Genomic DNA, 22,803 nt, shown 5'->3' with positions numbered 1-22,803 from the left:
TTAGCAGATGGTAGAAGTCGAATGAATAATCTCAAGGAAGAATAGATACAAAGAATTTTACTAGAAAGGCATCTCAAGGATTATGATGTAAAAAAGACGTCACATGATGCATATTAAAAGTTTTCTCTAAGAAGTATGTAATTAACAGTATATAAAAGTGGGTTCCACCTCGGATTTAGTAGATCCTAAGCCCCAGGCCACCTGACCCAAGCCCATTGATTGGGCAGGCAGAAAATATTACTGTCAGACTTGGTTGTTGAGATGTCTACAGCATGGTGGGTACCAAACGACCTTTTACATTATTGGTAAACAACTAGTATAAAAATTGGGAAACAACTTGCATAATTTATCATACAAGATAGAAATATAATATAATTAATTAATTGAATGAGAATGACAGAATATTAATGCATTATAAAATATAGATCATTTTCGCATGAAAATAGTTATTTTAGAACTAATTAAATCATCTTAGAGAAGATTTTTTTTCTTTAATTATTAAATTTGTTCGGTCTGATTCCTCACATTGAATATAGATTAATACAGTTTCAATTTTTTTTTTTTTTTGCAACACAAGTTTAATTTGATTCAAAAGTTCACATAAGAAAATTAAAACAACCCAATCAACAATTACACTTGAGACCTCAGATCAAAATATGATCCCACTTTACAAACCAAAAGATTACACATGATAATAATAATAGATCATAGAAAGCAAGATAGAGAGAGAATTGCGTCTCTCTCTTTAATTCCCTTTTAAGGCAACATAGCAGTTCTCTTTGAAACGGCGTAACTTCTACTTCTTGGATACAACAAATCATTCTTCACTTTCAAATCTTCATCAAAATCACAAGGCTTTTCTTCATCAATTCTCCCAATCCCAACCGTAAAACTCCTCGGTAACACATCGGATTTGGCCGCAGACTGTCGTAGTTGTTGTTGTCGAATTTCCATCTCGATCTTATCCCTCAAACCTCTCTGTGAAGCCGCACGAATCAACTCTCTGAGATCGTCATCTTCGCCCAATCTCGAGGAATTGACACTAAAGCTCTTGGGTAAGGTGGTTACCTGTCCAGTAGGGCAACCCATAGCAGTTCCATAACTAACCTTACCTGCACAATCAGTCATGCTTTTGATGTACATGTCCTTGGCTCTTGATAGAATTCTAAATGGTGCTTTGATGCATCGCCTTAGCTTGCTTTCATTTTTACCTTTCTTTCCCATCTTACCCTTCTTTACTAACACAATAACAAATAAGAGACAAATGGATACTTTAGGTAACTATCTATGATGATTGAAGAAGAAGAAGAAGAAGCAGAGCAGATAGAGAGATGAGAAGGTTATGATGGGTTTAATAAGGGGTTTGGGCCATTGGGTATTTTATCTTGAAGCGTGGCAGGCAATTTGAAAGAGACGGCCAGAGAGAGAGAGAGATGGTGTATTCGGTTGCGGTGTTGTAAAATAGGTGTTTTTAGTAGGACTCGGGACCAATTCGGTGTCCTGTTCCTATAAAAATAGGATAGATGTGTACGTGACACGGTTTAGTTGGTGTTTAAAACACGTCGGACTCCTAACTAAGCCGTTGACGCACCCCAATGTGCTTATTTCCTAATCCAATTGTACCACGTAGACACTTATCCGATCTATAGAAACGGGACACCGTGTCGGATATCGACTCTTTTAGTATTTATTTGCCCACTCAAACGACGTATTTGAAGGGTTGAACTTTGAATTTTGAAGGAACGTGTGGACCTTTTCAAATTGACCTGAGACATAAGAGCAACGCCAATGTTGAAGACAAAATTAGCCTGGTCTGTCAAGCTGTCGGTTGAGATGGGAAGATAGTTTTCTTCACAAGAATCTCTAGGAACATTTTCACATCTCACAGCCGTACGTTTGATAAGTAGTGTCAAATGTCTTCGATGTTACAAAAGTCCTGAAAGGAAGCAGTGACCCATGACCGTCATACTTTAGACAGATATAGTTTTCTTTCTCCTCGTTATTTACTCGCCGAGTTTTCATGTATTTTGTCATCTTATTTTATATTTAAAAATAAAAAAAGAATACGATGTCTTTAAAATAAAAAAATAAAAAAAAGTTTATCTATGTATGTGTTATACCAAATTTAATAATAGTCCCCAAAAAAAGGGGTCGATGATGTACCTAAAAACCTTGGAGGTGAATAAGATGGCCAACATATATATATTTTTTTACTTATTGTGGTATCCTACCCTTCATGAGACTAATCCTACGGTCGCACACGCACCCAGAAAGTCTTATGTGCAATCATTGAGTAGAGAGTCAACACTAAAAAATAGTCCAAGGAATTCATAATTTCATGGGATTTCGAACACTTGACTCACACTTTATAAGGGGCTTATTGAAGTACATTAACGATTCATCTGACAATAGATTCGAAAAAGACATATAACGGCACTTCTACTAATTAATAGATCAAGGAAACAAGGATTGGTATGGATTTGCTAAATATCTCAGAATTTTGGCAACATTTGAAACAAAGACCAGCCAGTTTGCATTTATTAGAGTAATACATATGAATCATTATAATAAAGTGTATTATATCATTTTCATATGAAGATTAAGATAAAAAGTAGGTTGGATTAAATTTTCTATCATTAATTAAGAGTTCATCTTTAATTAGGAATAATCTTTTCTATTATATCTGTTATATAAATCCTATTAAGAATCAATAGAATTATCTTCTTCTATATGGTATTAGAGCTCATCGATCATCCAACGACTTGTGTTCTATTAATCGTCGCTATTGATTTGCCTTTCTTTTGGTGGACAATATTATCGTTGTCCTTGTTTAGACCTAACTCTATCTCAATTAAAATTTTTCTTATTTTTATTTTTCAAGAATAAAATCCCCACATCCTACTCAATCATTTATACATCTTGGTCATGCTTACACTTTTCATCATCATAACCTTACCTAGAGATAATCAATAGTAAAATCTAATAGAATGCTCTTGTGAGAGATCATGACAAACAAAATCTAATTGACCACCAAGAGAGTATTAGAGTAATAAATATGAAATATTATAATAAGGAGTTTTGTGATGTATTGTATATCTTCACATGAAAATTATGATAAAAACTAGGTTTGATTAACTTATTTTCTACTAGTTAGAATTAATTATTACTTTTTCTTTTTTCTTATATAAATAAAGCCCAGGTAGTTGGGTTTTTTCAATCCACCCACTAAGAATCGACATAATTATATTTTTTCGAGCGAGATTGAGATTAGTCTTGACTGACTCTCATAGTTGAAGTAGTACACGAAACACAATTGTCTGCCTTGGTGCTAGCAATAGATTAGAAGTTGTTTATATTATCTCTAATTAAGATTATTTTTTATAATAAATTTTTGTGGCAGATTAGGTTTTCATTAATAATTTTCAAAATAAAAGTGGTGTCACATACGTTCTTTTTTTTCCTTGATAGTTTAATAGAAGTTTTAATTTAAAGCTTCCTTAGGGGAGAAAGTTCAACAGTTCAACAATACCTCTTATTTTTCTAGATGAATTACTATTTTGTGAATTGAAGATGAGTAATTTACGATTCCGAACACATTACATTTTAATTACTAAAACGTGAACAGTCACGTTTTCGTTAAAAAAAAACATATCAGAACGAAGTGGCTATTTTGCAAGTTTCAAGTGAAATTATCATTATAAACCTGCGAAATAGTCACTTTAAAAATTTATGAATTCGTTATCGTTTATGCTTTTGTAATTAATATGAACAGTGAGATGAAATTCGTCAAAAGTTGATCACTTTTTCATAAATACCTTTGTTGGTCTCTCTTATTTTATTTTATTTTATTTTATTTATTTTTTTTTTTATCTTTTGATTTGTAATCAAGGGTCAATCTTACTACATCAATAATCACATCAAGTGAAAAAGAGGGGTTAAAGTCGGCATCAAAGTCCATTCATCCATCTTTAGTCCTTTTTTCAAGTAGCGTATAAAAGAGTAGCTTCGAATTTACCCCTTATTTCATATAATGCCAAGTTATATTGTGATTTACCTATGATTCTAACTAATATGGTAGTAGAATTCATTGTGATTGTTGATTGTGATCAATAGGTTTTTTTTTTTTTCGCTCTGATGACGTCCCAAAATTACTCTCATTAGTGCTTCGGTCAATTTTATTATATTCTAATAATAATGGACTATTGACTTGAATAAATATTGTTTATAAAAAACATATATAGTAGTTTTTTAATCTTGAGAACGTAGCTTCACAATCATCTTCTATATGATCAGAAAAAGATGTAATCATTATTAGTTCCATAATGCACTATATATTATAAAAGTGTCATGCTTAAATCACATTTGTATCTATTTTTAAAACTTTAGATAATATAGACGGAAAATAGTAGATTCCTATCCTTGATTTTTCTTTTACTTTTGTCCTAAAAAAAATTGTTTTCTTCAATATCTTCCATCTTTAGGATAAAATATTTAATTTATTTGATTTATTTTTTTTCCAAAGCAATAATCTTAATTTTCCTAGAAAATCCATGGTCATTCTTGAATAAAAACTCTCCATGTCCATATCATGTTTGCTAGACATTTTAACTAATCCAATCCAATGACGATTACTTGGAACTAGTCCAATAAGCATCGGAACATATTTTAATCGAAGATTAATATTAAAATCCAAACCCAATCCAATAACAATTTGATTAGGTGCATATCAGGTCAAACAAACAAAATCTAAATAAACTTTTTAAACAAAATATACAATATAATTTACATATTTTCTCACATTTTATCGAATCAAGATATGATTGATCCAGAATTGATTAAATAAGATATCAGATCGGATCCAAATCCTCACACGAATCCATTTGATAGCCCTACATATTATAATTAATTTGTCCTTTTTTTATTTCATATATTGATATTTTCTATTTAAATGTTACATGATGCCATTGTATAACTTGAATGACATATCTTGTACACTTTGCATAGAATTTGAATGACACAAGAGCATAATGCTTGATCAAATGAAATGGTTATGATATCATGATTGAAAGTTAAAAAAAAAAAAAAAAAATCAATTCAACCGCAGCGTTAGAATAAAGAGAATCTTGATACAAATAGTATAGAGAAAAAAACAAGAATAATAAAAATAAATTATAGTACCTATTATTGGTTATGAGGGTTGTGAATAATGTGTTATAATTAATTGTAGAATCAATTATTTTAATTAAAGTATAAATAGCTTCATAAATTTTATTTTTTAAAAAAAACCTAAACAAAAATAGTTTAATATGGAAGACTCAAAATTTCTCGACCCCATGTTTTTTACACAAAAGTTTACCTTTTTTTTTTTTATTTTGGAGGGATTTTAGAGAGCTTCTATTGCCACACCAATTTTTACTAAAGCCACCCCTAGATGTGTGTTAATACCTTGGTGATTTACATATGAATTGGGGTGGCATTAGCAAAAGTTAGTGTGACAATAGAATTTCACTTTTGATTTTTTTTTTTTTTTTTAATTGTTTGGTAAACATTAATATTCTTTGAAAAATACTTCTAACGCACATGTTTTTAACATAATTAACTGTACTAACCCTTATCCTTGAGGTTGACGAAACATACTTTCAGTTAGAATTAGACTATAATATGACGTATCAAATACCATTCCATCTCTTAAATTCAATAATATGCCGTCATGGCCAAGTCAAAAACTACTCCCTTACTGCTCCTATCCAAAACCCAATCTTCACTTCATCCAGTTTGACTCAAAAAGATTGACAACATGACACCACCATCAAGTTACTACTCGGCATCTTTTATATCGATTTTGTATTGTCTCTTATCCCATTAGGAGATAATATTGATTTTAAAGATCTTTATTATATATACATGTTAAAAATAAAAAATAAAAAACTTATAGAAGACTTGGTTGGCGAGGTGAGAATGAGATGCCGAGGATGACTAAGTCTGCAATAATTTAGATAGAAGTTTGAAAAATGGGAATGATGTCTGAGAGACTCAAACCTGTGAGTAAATAAAATAAAATAAAACGAAACCGCGTGCTGAGGGATGTAAGGGTCGGCTTCTATTCGCTCATGGAAGTAAAATGCTTTTAATTGGTTAGTAAAATTGGAAAAGGACGAGAGACCTATTCTTTTCCTTTCATAGGACAGATAATGAGGTCGTGTTATTCGGGTCAGAGCAAACCAACTAATCTTGTGTAGGTCCCATCAATTATTCTTGCTCTATTCTATCAGTTTTCACCCCTTTTTTTCTACTGAAAATGATTAAATCTAAATGTTGGAAGCATGGTAACCGTGTTCAGATTTGGCAATTCAATAGGGTTTGGTTCAAATAATTTTAATATGGTTTATAAAGTTTTGTAAAAAAATCAGGAAGTTTTCGAGGATTATACAAATGATGTTTTTGAGAATCTTTTCAAAAATCATTATCTTCAACCTTGCTAAAATCTTAATACTCTTTTTAAGTTTTGAAGGTTTAAGAAGATAAAATTTTGAGGTTGAACTTTGAAGAGTAAAAATGTAATAAATACAGATGGATTAATAGCCTTAGGTGTTTTAAATTGCAACAAAAACGTGTCATGTAGACACCTTACCTTTATCATGGGAGCAAGACACCATTCTAAATCCTAACTCTAATTGAGTCGGAATCCAGAAAGAATGTCTTATTTCTAAAATAACATCAAGTGTCTATGTGGCACATTTTTATTAGAGCTCAAATATATTGGGCTACGTTGGGATAAGAGTTCTAGGTATTTTAAACTCCAACAAAAATGTGTCATGTAGACACCTTACCTTCATTATAGGAATGGGACATTGTTCTGAATTTAAATTCTAATTGAGATAGGATCCAAAACGATGTCTCATTTTTTTTAACAACATTAGGTGTCTATGTGGCATATTTTTATTTGAGTTCAAATATATCGAACTATATGCATGATTGGGTTAAGAGCCCTAGGTGTTTTAAACTCCAACAAAACATACCATGTAGACACCTTATTGTAGAGATGTGATTTTCATTAAGAAACCCTCAATATTAAGTCCTTTGGAGTCGTTACCATTTTTTTTTAGAAATGAGTGTGAATAGATGAAGATTTTTTTTTTAATTAATTTTATATGACATTTGTAATGACTCTCATTCATGGAAAAAATGCATGGTTTACCTAGATCTAGGAAATGAGATTTGGTTAAAGAGTAAGGAATGTGTTAAACAAAAGACAAAAATGATGTTTGTGCAAATAGTGAAAATGTACCCTTGAGGAGTGGATTTGATGTTTGTGTTCATATGAGGGGATAACTTATAGAAAAGAATACCCTCATTGAGTCATCACTCTTTGTATGAGTTGAAATGTTTAAATTTAAAAAAAAAATTTATGGATAAAATTCTCTTAGGACCAAAATATCGATGCATGCATGATTAGAAATTTAGTATTTCAATCTAAAAAAGAATATAACACATTTCTTCATTATAGTCGAGCATGTGTGGTATGTATGCATTGTGTACATTATGATGTATACAAGATAGATGGGCAAAGAAGATTTCAACTCCCACCTTTTTTGATCAAATTGTTTTATATATTTCGTGCATTAGGTTGAAGTTTAACGTATTAGGATGGAAGATGATATTTCATATCATCTTAGAAGTTTTTTAAAACTTAAAATAGAGAAAGGGAAAGATAGAAAGGGGGGAGGAAATGCAAATGCTTCAAGGTAAAAAGTACATCCTAAACCTACCTTATTACTTAAAGTTCTTTCTTGAGTTCTTGAATGAGCTTGAGTTTTAAATGGAATGGATTGTATATTAAAGATTTTAGTATATGATTTAAAGTTAGAGGATGGTTGGGGATTCTTTGTAGAAGGTTATAAGTTAGAAGATGGTAGAGGGTTCTTTGTAGGGAGTTGAAGATTAGAAGATGATTGAGGATTTTTTAATTGAGAGAAGGTTGGAGGTGTTGAGTACGGATGTTGGCAAAGTTTAGGGTTGAGAGAGTGGGGAGCTTAAGAACATAAACTTTCTCATGGAAAAGTGAGATTTTTATAAAAGTTTTGAAAATTTTTGAGGGTAGAATAGTCCAATCTGAGAGATTTTAAGAGATGACATGATAAATGTGTTGGGAACCCTTTGGATTTTTAATATTTTAAAGGTAAATAAAGGACTTTGGCATGAGGCTTTTAGAATCAAACCATTTGGCTAAGTCACATGGGTTTGGCCATGTCATGTGGCACAAATTTGACTGTTGTGGGGTGATAGGTGAAAAATGAATTTTGGGAGAATGCATGAAGGAATTAAGGAAAGACATTCATAAAGGTAATGTGATAGGTAAAAGTATACCTTGCTCTTCGTAAATAATGCAAATCAAGGGTAAATGGGAAAAGTACTTTTGGGAATAGGAAGATGACATGTGTAAAGTAGTCCTTAGTCCTCATGTAAATAACTCCAAAAGTAAGGGGTTAAACAGATAAATTTGAAATTGACCCTTTAAAAATGTGACATGTGCCATCTTCTTGGGAAATGTGTGAGTCCACAGCTTGTAAAATTTGGATATGGGTAATGGGCTTAGGTTTAGAATATGGACTTAAGTTGGAGATAGACTTGAAAGAGAAATGAGTTAGATTTTGAGTTAAATGGGCTTAGGTTAAGATTGTGAGATAAAGATAAGGTTTGAGTAGTAAAAATGATGATGATGCAAGTATTTATGAGAATTTTGTCAAATAACAATTATTAGGAACTTATGGACCAACTAGTGGCCTTTGATATTTTATTGGAGCAAAATAGGTGGATTTTTTAACACGTGGACTTTGAGCCTTTTGTCGGCATTTTGCTTAAAACACACTTTTTGTGGACCTTTCTCAAGTGGGATTGTGAAAATTGGATTGTCTACACTTATCTTTATTATAAGAAGTGTATCTCGTTCTTATAATAAAGGTAAGGTGTCTACATGGCACATTTTTGTTGGAGTTTAAAACACATAGGACTCTTAACCCATCCCTATTTGTTACAATTTTTACTCTTAAAAGTTCAACCTCAAAATCTTATCTTCTTTAATGTTCAAATCTGAAAAAGATTACCGAGTTTTAGTGAGGTTGAAGATAATGATTTTTGAAAAGAATCTCAAAAACATCATTTATATAATCCTTGAAAATTATCTGAATATTTTACAAAACTTTATTGAACATATCAAAATTAGTTGAACTAAACTGTATTGAATTGCCAAATCTGAACGCGATTACTATGATTCCAACCATTAGATTTAATCATTTTCATTGATAAAAAAAAGGGTGAAAACTGTTAGAATAGAGCAACAAAAAAAAAAGGTAACACCCTTTATGTAACCTAACTCTTTGTATATTGTTAGAAGTTCCGGGTTTTGTGGGTATAAGTTTAAAATTTGTGAGGTCATACACGTTAGATATAATCATTTTCAGAGAAAAAAAAAAAAAGTTGACACCGTTATGGATCCTAACTCTTTGTACATAGTTTAGTAGTTCCGGGTATTGTGGGTATAATTTTAGAATTTGTGAGGTCATAGGCGTGGCAGTTAAGGGGTGGTCCTTGGGTCATGACATGGTTCATGGTTCATGGTTGTAGGTAAGTGACCTACCATCAAGAGAAGTGTGAGATAAGCATACGAGGTTTGCAGCACAATTCTTGTTTTTCACTTCGTTTTTTATTGGAAGTAAAAGTAATCTGTTTGTTATGTTTCACACGTCACATAAACTTGTTCATGTCTTCATTAGAGAATCTTGAATTATGATTCAATATGAACATAGTAAATTTTTGCAAAAGGAACTTAATCTTACATTTGCCGCAGCTAAACCTACTATTGCCAATTTTGCAAGGAATTACTAATTTTTATTTTTATTTTTATAAATAAAATAAAATTTATAAGTTATATCAAATACGAAATATGAAAATTAAAATAAACTCCATCAATTAAGATATCGCTACCACTTGATAAACAAGATTTGTTAAATCAACCCAAATTTAACTTAAAAAATAATTAAGTAAAATAATTGCATTATAAGCCTCGATATCTCTTTCCATATACTTAACTCTCTGGTCCACGTGTTTTGACCAGATGAGATATTGATCGATATAAAGTCATGAGCATGTGCTTTCAACTTCTCCTCTTCAGAGTAAAGGTACCTTTAGTTAGAAACCAAGCAAGGAGTACATTTTTCAAAGGTTCTTGGAAAAGTTTCTGCAATAAGGGGTGATTGAAAATTTTCCATAAATTGGATGCGACGATCTCTAGGAAAGAATCCAATGGCTTAGGTTGTTGAGATGTTGGAAGATTTATAAGTATTGTGAGGATAAAATCTCACACATCACCTTTAGATATATAATCACATTTGAGATCTATTTTAAGTAGAGAAATTTCCACTAAACCACTCAAATCATTATTTAATTCTATAAATTATAGAACTCCATCCTGCCAAGATGGGTGGTTATCTTTTGGAGACCCCATGGAAGTTCAAGTTGACACATGCAGTTTGTACATTCCATGTGATTGCATGCTCCCACATGGACATACAATTGTTTTAAAACTTGAAAATTCCTCTAAAATCGAATCAATAATATTTTGTAATTAAAAAAAAAAAATTATATGTTGTTTTCCTAAGAAAATAAATAAATGAATGTTAAAAGTAAGAAGTATATAACTCGGCCAAGTTTTAATATATCCGACGAATCTTCTAATCAACATGGTAGTTTAACTCTTACCCCCAAGGGGTTGGCCTAATGGTAAGTCGAACCTTGATAAGCTCCTTGAGGAGGGTAGGTTAAGTGATCGAAACCCCACGAAGCTATGAATTCCTTGTGGACATCCTCTAGAGTTCGGTTGACCCTCGACTCAATTACTTGCACATAGGACTTTCTGAGGGAGTGGTGTATGTGACCAGGGGATTAGTCTGACCGGAAAAGGTGGCGATACCTACATTAAGCAGAAAAAAATGGTAATTTAACTCTTTTCAAGTTTGTATACCAAGCATATGAAGCCCATTCCTTCAATTTGGCTGGCCAGTGTACAAGGTACAATATATTCATACTAGTAAATCAGGAAAAAAAAAAAAAAAAAAACAGGATCCAGAAGTTATAATACATTCATATTAATGTCGGAAACAATGAGACTAACATTTACTTGACAAAAAACTATCACACGTAAACAACTACTAATCATCGCTTGCCTAGCCAATTAAAGACGTAGTGAATTGCCCTCTAAACAATTCCTCTTGTTCCTTGCAAATTAAATGATATATCATAATGGTAAATACAGGCTTATTTTGGGATAAATAAAGTACACATAGAAAGTACACAAATCTCAAAGAGCGAAATCCCAAAAAAAACCTCTACATGAGTATCTATTTTATTATTATATATGCATTTTAGATATTTCTTAAAGAAATTATATAACGACTAATTCATTAGTTTCAAAAGCAATGTATTAACCACCAAATGGAGTCTCTTGTTCTGTTTTATTGTTATATATACATGTATGTTTCCTTTCCATTAGAGATACATATATACATATGTACAATGACTATAATTCTAAGCATAGAAATATGTATACAACAACTAAGAGGAAAACTTTCAAAAGAGACAATTGCATATGCCAAAACTAGTTGTATATTCACACTTTTGTATGAAAATAATTTGAAAGTCAGCTAGAGGTCCATTTCATTTAGTTCATAGAGATTTGAGGTCCATTTAATTGGTAAGCAAATTGTTTTGAAGTTAATCTTTGTATAGAATGTCTGAAAAACACATAGTGGTTATATACATAGAGGATTCTATCTATAGTACACCAGTTGTCCCAACCTCCGATCAACTAGCCTCCCATAATTTGCCCCTAACCTAGTCGATATTGTGGTGTAGTCTTCTGCCTCTTGCTCTACTCAACTTGTAGTTGTCCATCCCTCTAGGTCTTTCCTTATTCTCATATCTTCTTGATGGTCTCAAACTCACTTTCTACTAATAGGGTTTTATCAACCATCTTTGCATAGGTATTGATTCTAATCGCCACAAAGCTTCTCTTGGATGGTAAGCCTCAGAACATGTCTAAATTGATCAATCCTAAACTCGTCTATAGCAATCAAGTGGGATGCAAAATGTGAAAGATATGCAAACTTAGCTTTGTATTTTGCTATTGTCAGAGTCTTCTATACCAAGTCCATGGAATCTCTTATCCTCTAATCCTGCATCGCCTTCGGGAAGTACTTCTCATAGAAGACTTCCTCAAACTGTAGCTGAAGATCAAAGAAAAACAGTAAATAACAGACAGTTATATATGACTGCCAAGAAGGTCCAACAAGTAGAAGTATATAAAGGGAGTAAGTCAAGACCAATTAAGACAGTTAGTCACTGTTGAACAGCTTTGATGATTCATGATAACTAGATGGATTGCACAGTTCATATGCCAACAATGCAAAAAAATCAAATTTTGACCCTGAAAACTGTTGATGGTAGGAATAGGATTAGACTCCCTTGACGTGCATAGCAGGTTATTGGGTATTACATCTTGGCATCTATGTTCACTTTCCTCACAAGGTAGCTGTGATGTAGTTTTTTTCAGGATCATTCCAATATGTAAAAAACAAAAAATAGATTAAAGTTAATTGGCGGAAAAGGTGCATAAACCCTGTATATAGAAGATAAATCAAGCTACGGGCTTCTATTGTTTTGAATGTAAAGGTGCGAGTCACACTGGGACCATAAGAAAAGCAAGGCATAAGCCTCGTGCTTCTACACTGGATCAATAAAAAAAACATTCTACGATCCAGAGAGAACAGACCCTTGACATTCGACATTTTGGTCACTTTCTATCAAAAAATTCCCTATGCCATCAATTATTAATTTAAATACAAAATTTTAATTACATCAATAAGAAAAACTCCTATATTATCCTTAAAAATCTTCATGCTTTATAACAAAAATGATGTACACAGAAGTAAAATAGTTAATTTACTACCCAAATATCTTTTCAATTACATTTCTGTTACTACCATTACAACAAAAACTCTTATTTTTCAGAAAACTCTACTAATCATTAAAGAAAAATAATATCATTAAGCAACACGTGCATTGTACATGCAGTCTGCTAGTTTCAATGTATGAATGACATATGGCCACATTCTTATTTTATATGGCAAAACATTTAAATGTAATTGCAGAAACGTTTGAAAACCTGCAATGCATTTAATGTGTTTTGCAATATAAAAATGTGTGGAGATATCATGGCTCAAAATAAAGTCAAATGGTGACAAAGAAATCGTGATGGATGCCAACCCCAATATTTGGGATAAGGCGTGGATAATGATGATGCTTATTTTCGAAGAATATTAGAAAGAAAAAATAGATGTACACTTGAAGAATATGTGTAGAAGTGCACCTCTACACTTTAAGCCTGCCCCTCCCATTGTCTCAATGTTGGAGGTGAGTGCTTTATTAGGAATATGCCTTTGGCATAAGCCTCATGGCATTTTTCTTACCCATTGTCCCAGTATGGTTCATATGTCTTTCTAAACACTACAGGATACTATAATAGCAAAAATCCTAGTATCTCATAATCTCATCATTGCAGCTGGACCACCACTCTCAATCTCTTCTAAAATAGGCTTCAAAGAAGGATCTTCCTTAATTTGTGCCATTCGTTCTTCAAAAAATAATCATAACCAATCGAATAAAAAGAGCCCATTACTTCAAAAAAAAAATTGAAAGAAATTTTTTTTTTAAGATATCCTATTTAAAAAAAATAAAAAATGAAAGTTTTGATGAAACAAAATAGCAATCATTTAGTGATTAATAAAAAGGTTATCAATACTTAATAGAATGGATACAAAAAAGCAATCAGCTGAAACTAGATATATTATCTACATGAAATAGTTCCAATTCCATGCAGGCCTTGAAGGTCTAGACTTGGATCCAAGCCAATAACAACTGTCCAAAAAATCCAAACATGTTGGTCATGGTTCAAGTCTCCAAAATTATATAAATTTCCACCATATTAATTGTGACACAAGTTGAGGGAACACCATGTCCCCAAACAGGCGATAATCAAAGGTAGTCATGGCCAATCAACCAGGGGAAATGGGAGGGAAACAAGCTCTCAAACTATATGTTCTAAGCCTTCCCTCCATTCTTTGACTCATTCCAGCAAGTCTAATTCGTCAAACCATTCTTAATCAAAGCAAGGTGAACACTTCGAATATGGACCCCTAATTGAACACTTATCTATGGTTGCATCTAGCTCACACAGCTGAACATTCGTTTGATATTGTAACCTTTTTTATGTAAGGATAAGCGAACACCACGACAAGCAACCCCACACTAAACTCAAACAACTTCTGTTTACTAGAAAAAAGAACGGGCAAATCGGTTATAGAGAATAGAATAGAAATTAAAAGCTAAATAACAACAATTGGTCACATTACTACTACTACTACTACTACTACATCCAATGTACAAACACCCTCAAAGAAAACATCAATCCTACTTGCAACTCAACCAATAACAAACACTACCCTACAAGAAAGGAAATTTAAAAATTAAAGCGAGGCTGGTTTATGTAAAAATGTTTCATATTCTTCTAAGCTAAGTAGAATGTGATTCTACCATTGAGGTTACCTTATTCAAATGGTTCAACCATTAAAATTTTGTCCAACATTGTTGTCTACACAAAGAAAGGCACGTCTGTGAGAACTTTGTAAGAAAGGCTAGAAATGATGTGAGATCAATTTTTCCTCTCTTTTTTCGTCTTTTTTTCCCTTGTAAGTGATAAGTAACATATGTTGCAGTACTTCATTACTATCATCAGAATATCAGAGTATGCATTCATCCATGAACTTCAAATAATAAGACAAGTAGAAAGTAAAACAAAACATACTAATTCGTCTCCAACAGTAGGCTCGACTCTTCGTCCACCACAACAATATTCTCCAACAGCTCTGCTAGTAATGATGGGCAACAATAAGAGTGCCAAAAAGAAAGGAAACATTTGAATTGGAGTTTTAAAATCATAGTATTGTTGATATGGATAACCTATCTATACAACATGAAACCGATTAAGTGAAGATCAGAAACAGCTCTGTTGGCATATTATCCATATTGGCTGATTCATATTTCCACGTTATTGTCAGATTTAGATATTCAATAATTGAGTTGAGAACTGAGATTCAGAGCTGAAGCTATAATTCAGATAAGTTCAAAATTCTAAACAAACATGAGAAGAAAGACTAAAATGCCAAAATTTCAAAGAAGATCAAAAATTGAAACATTAAAACTTAACCCCAGCAGTATTGTTTATTTATTGAACATCAAGAAGAGAAGATTTTTCTCGATTTCAAACAAGGTTGCTGTTCATCTATAGAAGATCAAGAAACACCTTCACGATTCCCTTGAGTAAAAGTAGTTTAACATGCTCAAAGTCGAGGAAAACAGGGATGAAATTACATCATTTGGAAACAAACTAATAAAAAAATTTGGGGATTTTTAGGATTTTTGAGAGAGATGGACTTACAGTTGAGATCTGAAGTGATTTGATCGATGGCACTGATGATTGAGCTTCAATTCGTAGGGCTTTTACTTGAGCTCTAATATCTTCTTCGATTTGAGTTCTAAGACATTAAAAATCCATCGACGAAGTGATAGGAGCTCGTTCGATGCTCTCGATCGATCCGAAATTGATTGCATACAAATCAATTCGTAGTGAGAGATCGTTCGATGCTCTCGATCGCTCGGTGTTCTCGAATGCTTCTTGGTTTGATCGAACCAAATCAAGAGGGAAGGTTATCTGTGAGAGAGAGTGAGATTCGTCTGCAACTTTCTTCGATCTGTTTTGCTCTGAAATGGTTGAGAGAAGGAAGTCTATTAAGACGTTAATTTTTTATTTATTTTTTCGTTAAAAGAAAAAATTCGGTGGTTCGATGGGCCGAGGCTGTCGAAATTTGTTCTTGGGCTTAATTGGGCCTGTAAAAAAAAACGTTGGTCTTGGGCCGCCGAGTTTACCGCTATAATAGTAGCGAATTTTAACTTTTTTGACGTAGTGTAACAAATTCAAAATAGAGCCAATTTGACCGAGTTTCAAGTTTATCTATCGAGTTCTAAAAGTATGGTTTAAATCCCATTAAGAGGGAAAGTGACAATTTGTTGAAGTACACCCGAACTGTGAGGAAAAAAAATCAGTTTTATTTAATTTGTTGAAGTACACCCGAACTTTTCTTATAAGTTAGCAAATAGGCAAAAATGTTCGATACATAATAAATAGACAAGAAACAAAAGAAAAGATTATAATTGGGAGTGAGATATGATTTTGCAAGGATGCATCCAAGATGCGCCATGGGGAGAAGGTAGACTTATAAATGAGATAACGATATAATAGTTAAGAATTAATTAATTTCCATCATCATGGTCAAAAATCTAATTTTAGCATCAAAGGTTCTTTGACAAGTATCACATCGGCCCAACGAGGAATGCAATCTCAATTGGTGTCAGTCATAACAGGAAAATCGCTCCACAATTAATAATTGCAACTAATTACATTTTAATAGTCTTAATAATTTTTTGAGATTTTCCAAAATGTCCTAACATACAATATGTAAGTAGAAAAATAAAACCATAGGAATCTTTAAACGAGATCTTACGACGATATCACTGCTGATTATTATTATTAAAAAGGGAAGGTTGGTTTTTTTTAGTATGCAAATTTACATTAATTAATTTTTAGAAATTACAAAACACCCTTGCATTACACTAATTTTTAAATTAAATATACAACACTTTTGATATCTATTAATGCATTTGAAGTTGGTTTTCAAACTTGGTTTCACGTCTCATCTCATCCATGCCTGACACTGAGTCATTTTAGACGAGTTTTCCAATACATTTGAAACGTCTCATCCAAAAACTTTTAAAAATGAACGTGAGGTATTAAATCTCATTCTAAAAATTGACTTGTGTGTCCATCTCATTCATGCCTAATACCGAGACGATTCAGACAATACGTCTCGGTCTCAGACAAGTTTTGAAACCATGATTTGAAGTGATATTAGTGGTAAGTATTATAAAATAAAAATATTATTATCTTTTAAAATTCTTTTAACGAGTAACAAAATGTACAATGACAAATGCTAACAATTTTGAAAAGTTGTTAATCTAAAAGTGTGTGCATAGCAAATGCATTCCTCTAGCTCAATTATTGTTATTGAAGGCTGAGTATTCTTAAGGCCAAATCAATATAAATAAAGTTGGTAATAAGAAGGATTTAAATCAATTCTATCCAAATTACCAATGCCCTTTTCTTGTATCACAACAAACGACTCCAATCATCTTCCTCTTCATTAAAAGAACAATAAGGTATGTTCTCGATTGTTCTTAATCGAATGGAATTTACATTAGAACTCGAAAACAACAAACTCCAGTTTGGGCTTAAGGTGGGCCCAATCTTAGCAATTGACAAATCCCAAACCTGGCTGAAGACTGTTTCTGTCCCTGTTTGCGCCAATGATTTTTATTCCAATCCATAATTTTATACTGTTATATTCAAATTATAAAAGATTGCAAGCTAGATGTTTGATTGATGTAATAATGTAAATTTACATATATGGTATAATCTATTTAGACTAAAACCCAAGATTGTTGATTTGTTGGGCCTTTAATCCTGCCGATTCAGACATGTTACGCCTATTTAGAATAAGACCTATTAGGCCCAATAATCCAGGGCTAACGCAGTTACATAAATGGAGCTCAAAAACCATCTCTAGGCCCAATCGAAAAATTCAGTTCACTTGAACTAAATGTCCAGCCCTAACCTGGAACTATGACTTGGTCAACATTGTAACACTGATCAACTGTGAAATCCAATTTAATATCATTAATAAAATTAATTAAAATAAAAGCAAAAAAATGGTTAACATGAACAGTCTAATTTTTGCGGACCTTCTCGCCTAAAATCGTGATTTCTAGTATTTGAATTTATGTATTTTTCATCTTGAACAAGAACTATGGGCCAAATACATTATGTTACGACCCCACTTGATAGAAGAATACTCAAAACACAGTTGGTAGAAATTATCTATCACACCAAATTTTAATATATATAACTTCATTACTAATCATTGATTGTGGTAGTATTTTGCATGAAAATGCAGACAACAAGTATTGTATTTATGACAAACACATCTTATGTTTCACTTCCTTGTAAAAGAGAGAACCAAAAGCATGTAAATAGATAGAGTTGCTGAAGTAAATATAAATTCATTTTCAATTTAAAAAATAAAAACCCAAACTGGACTATCTACGTGAAATGGAGGAACAAGATTCATTTAGTCAACTCTAATGAATAATGTTTTGAAAATTAGATCAAACTGATGATTTGATCATATATTTTATAAAATTTATTCGGCTAATGAACCATCAATTTTTTTTTTTAGTATTGTCCTTTTATAAATATAAATAAAGATATTATAGGAAAAATGTATACATACCGCCATGTCAGTAGGTTGTACGAAGTCAGTTTAGCCATTTTTCTAACAGATCTAACCATTTTAAAATTTAATATTTTCAAATAATTTTCCTTCAATATAAGATTTTCTTTTTTAAAAATGATATAACCCCCTAGGAGTGCAACTTGGTTTGGTTTGATTCGGGTTGAAGTCTAATTAGAACCGAACCGACATAGATCAGTTTGGTTCGGTCAATATAATTTATTTATATTTTATAAATTATAAATAATATTTTTTAATAAAAAAAACATAAAATTTTATAAAATAAATCACTTACCTATCCATAGAAAATCATTAGTTTATCCATAAAAGATAATTAATCTAAGTCCGAATTCTTAAAATAATTCATAATAATTATTATATGCATATATATATATATATATATATATATATATATATATATATATATATATATATATATATATATATATATATATATATATATATGGGTCCCGTTCGGCACCCTAAGTTTTACCACACACTTTAACAAATGCGTTTTGTCCTACATGGGTTACAAGTTTCGGAATGGGCTGATTTTTGGTGAGGATGATCTCTATGGTGAGGAGATCATCCTCACCAAAAATCAGCTCATTCCAAAACTTCTAACCCCATCAAAAATGGTTTACAAAAAATGGACGGTCCACGATTTTTCAACGTGTAAACATGGGGCTAAACATTTCGGAATGGGCTGATTTTTGGGGAGGATGATCTCTATGATTAGAAGATCATCCTCTCCAAAAATCAGCCCATTCCAAAACTTCTAACCCATGTAGGACAAAAAACATTTGTTAAAGTGTGTGGTAAAACTTAGGGTGCTGAACATTTCCCTATATATATATATATATATATTTATTTATTTATTACATAAGAGTTTGATTCTCGATTTGGATCGATTTTATATAATTTTGATCAAAGAATCGAATCAAATTAGTTGATTCTTCATTTTTTAATCCAAAACTGAATCACAACTTGTTTCAAACCAAACCAAACTACACCAAAATTATCGATTTGAACTAGACCAAGTTGAACCCTGTAACCCCTACCATAGGAAGATAATTTACTATTCATACTTAAAAATATATATAATTTAAGAAAAAATACTTATATATTTAAAATCTTTAATAAATATAACTCGATCCAACTAATTCAATCGCCATCTATCATCAATCTGATAAATTTTAATCCACTATCGGTTGGGTTCTTAAAATTGTCACAACAGGTCAACAATTATCCACCACACATTGAACATATGGTATCTAGCCGACCCAAGTAGCTTTAAAATTTAGAGAAACCCTTTCCTTACTATAATAGTGAGGAAAGAGGCGTTATTAAGTCTCATCCACCGTCAAAAAGACATGGAGATGTGTAGAACAAGGCTTCAAAATTTGTTACAAATATTGAAGAGTTATTTGTACATCTCAAGGTGTTTTAGACGGTGGATGAGACTTAGTAAGGCTTTTTCTTCCTCACTATTATAGTAACGCTTGTCGGACTCTAGAGTTTTACAGTTACATGTCCGAACCCTCACTCTTTTCTCTCTCTCTCTCTCTCAAGATAACATAAAGCAAAGAAATGAGGGAATTGGGCATCTTACTTGTGGTGGCAGCACTGGCTATGATGATGTACACGTGTCAAGCAAGAAGCGATCTTTTTCCTCTGATTCTGGTTCCGGGGAATGGTGGGAATCAACTAGAAGCCCGGCTAACGGAGGACTATAAGCCATCGAACCTGGTTTGCAAACTTTGGTCTCCGGCTAAATGGTTCAGGTTGTGGTTCGAATCCTCCGTCCTATTAGCTCCATTTACCAAGTGCTTTGCTGAACGCATGACCCTTTACTACGATCCTGAGAAGGATGATTACCAAAATGCCCCTGGTGTTGAGACCAGAGTCCCTTACTTTGGGTCTACTCAAGGCCTTCTGTACCTTAATCCTCACCTCAAGTAACTTCTCCTCTCTCCCTCTCCAATTTCTTAGTGGTTAAGGAGATGGTTACTTTGTTTCATTGGTGGAATCATGAATTGTAGTTTGATATATTTATAATTGACACAATAAATGAGCTATAAAAAATGGGTACCAATGTCAAGAGTGTTATGGATTGTGGAGTCTGATGTATTGATCAATAAGGAGGAGTTATTATTAATCAAATCCATGGATTTCCTTGATTGAGTGAAACATTTTAATTTTCTATTGAGACACATTGAATTATGTTTTCGCCTTTTGTTCATAATGAAAGTGGTATGGATCCATATAGACATACCCCTCAATCATTCAATCTCAAGGGAATCACATAAATCTCTTCTGGCGTGTTTTCCTCTTTTAGAATCTTCAACTTACTCATTCGTGCTAATCGGGGACGTAAAAGTGAAGAATAATGCTCAAGTGACCTTGAGATTGTACCTCATATGGCACAACTCAAAAGTGAAATATACAAACCTGACTCAATTACAATCTGACCCTAACACACAATCCACACTATCATTACACCTAATCCCATTTCATCACCATTCAAGACTACTAGAGCTTTTTCATTTTTCTAAAGCAAGTTATTGGTTGTTAATTAGAATGTGAAGGCATGTTTAGAACTACATGGTATCAGTTATAAATCGATACAGCCAAGAAGGTATGCATTTGTTAGGAGATGTAAACTAATTGCATTTAGATCAGATATTAGATTAATAATTGGATTCAAAAGCTGAACCGAACCCTTGCTACATTTCTTGGTTTTTATCCTTTTGTCGGGTAACAGAACCTGGTATTGGGCATTGTACATCAAGGAACCCATTGATCAATACCCCTTACATCATGGGAGAGTGAAGGGAACTGTAATTTCGTTCTCAACGATGGTAATCGTTCTCATCTCATCCACAGACGTAGACGTTGTTGAACCCCGTTAAATCTTACTATGATTTTTTTTTTTTTTTTCGTTTTCTTTTATATTGATTGTCTTTGTAATTTGATTTAGGATTTCATGCTCACACTAACAATGTTTGTGTTCCCAGGCACATCACTAGTTATATGGCACCCCTTGTGAAATCCCTTAAGCAACATGGCTATATAGAAGGTGAAACATTGTTCGGGGCACCATATGACTTTCGGTATGGTCTAGCCGCCAAGGGTCACCCATCTCTTGTGGGCTCTCAATTCCTCCAAAATCTAAAGGAATTAATTGAACAAGTCAGTTGTTCTAATGGAGGAAAACCAGTTATAATCCTCTCACACAGTTTGGGTGGCCTATTCGTCCTCCACCTTCTCAATCGGAATCCAGAATCCTGGCGTAACAAATTCGTAAAGCACTTCGTTGCACTATCTGCACCGTGGGGTGGCACAGTTCAAGAGATGCTCACCTTCGCCTCAGGATACACACTTGATGTCCCTCTAGTAGAACCATTGCTAGTAAGAGAAGAACAAAGAAGCTCAGAGAGCAACCTATGGCTCTTACCTTCTCCTAAGGTATTTGGTCGTAAAACACCTCTTGTGATTACAATAAACTCGACTTATTCAGCGTTAGACATCCCGCGGTTTCTTGAAGATATTGGATTCTCACAAGGTATCAAACCTTATAAATTTCGAACATTGCCACTGACCAAAAAATTAGTAGCGCCCGGGGTGCCCGTTACTTGTATAATTGGGAGTGGTGTAAGGACTCCCGAGACATTATTTTACGGGAAAGATGGGTTCGACAAACAGCCTGATATTGTTTATGGAGATGGAGATGGGACTGTCAACTTGTTGAGCTTATTAAGGCTCGAGTCCGAATGGGGCAATGAAGCAAATCAAATTCTTAAAGTGATTAAAATCCCTCGTATCTCCCATGCATCCATCCTTAAGGAGGATCTTGCACTTGAGAAAATATTAGGAGAAATTTCTTTAATAAATTCAAATGTTCTAAGCTCTGTTGTATAGAATGTCCAAACATAAATAATCAATATACCATGTTACGGGTTATTAACTTCTTATTAGTCATTCCGGATTAGCTACTCGGGTCGACTGCTATTGTTATAATGGTAATTTCGTAGTTAATTAATTATTTGATAATGGAAGCAATAAAATGTGGTTATAACTCACCAAAATGCTTGGTGATCAGTTCTAATTGAATTTTTTTTTGTGATTTATTCTAAAATTGAATTTAGAAGGCCTTGTCACAAAGGTTTAGGGTTATCTGAACAAATGTTGTTCCTCCATTCCACCGTGTTCAACGTCACATCTTTTATTATTGAAAGTATGTTTATATCCGCTTTTATATCTCAATCCACCTTAATTTGGATCTTTT

At 32.7% G+C, this 22,803-nt stretch overlaps 2 protein-coding genes and 1 long non-coding RNA gene across 3 annotated transcripts; 1 reads left to right on the top strand and 2 right to left on the bottom strand.

Annotated features, from left to right (window-relative positions):
* Positions 1 to 577: 577 nt before the first annotated feature.
* Positions 578 to 1,474, bottom strand: LOC147406993 (uncharacterized). Its single transcript, XM_086435356.1, has one exon. It carries the CDS (start codon positions 1,222 to 1,224, stop codon positions 757 to 759), a length of 468 nt encoding a protein of 155 aa, XP_086291482.1. The 5' UTR covers positions 1,225 to 1,474; the 3' UTR covers positions 578 to 756.
* Positions 1,475 to 12,073: 10,599 nt separating this feature from the next.
* LOC147406992 (uncharacterized) lies at positions 12,074 to 15,886 on the bottom strand. Its single transcript, XR_015175805.1, has 3 exons — positions 15,551 to 15,886; positions 14,918 to 14,978; positions 12,074 to 12,281 (listed from the first exon to the last, which is right to left on the bottom strand). It is a non-coding gene; the product is annotated as an uncharacterized LOC147406992 (long non-coding RNA).
* Positions 15,887 to 19,910: 4,024 nt separating this feature from the next.
* LOC147406991 (alpha/beta-Hydrolases superfamily protein) lies at positions 19,911 to 22,592 on the top strand. Its single transcript, XM_086435355.1, has 2 exons — positions 19,911 to 20,473; positions 21,533 to 22,592. Exons 1-2 carry the CDS (start codon positions 20,106 to 20,108, stop codon positions 22,434 to 22,436), a joined length of 1,272 nt encoding a protein of 423 aa, XP_086291481.1. The 5' UTR covers positions 19,911 to 20,105; the 3' UTR covers positions 22,437 to 22,592.
* The last annotated feature ends 211 nt before the right edge of the window (positions 22,593 to 22,803 follow it).

Source organism: Akebia trifoliata, chromosome 3 (assembly GCF_017979445.1).
Source record: "Akebia trifoliata isolate Shusen 1 chromosome 3, ASM1797944v1, whole genome shotgun sequence".
Taxonomy (NCBI): Eukaryota; Viridiplantae; Streptophyta; class Magnoliopsida; order Ranunculales; family Lardizabalaceae; genus Akebia; species Akebia trifoliata.
The sequence above is the reverse complement of the archived record's forward strand: the minus strand, read 5'-3'. Positions and strand labels throughout refer to the sequence as shown.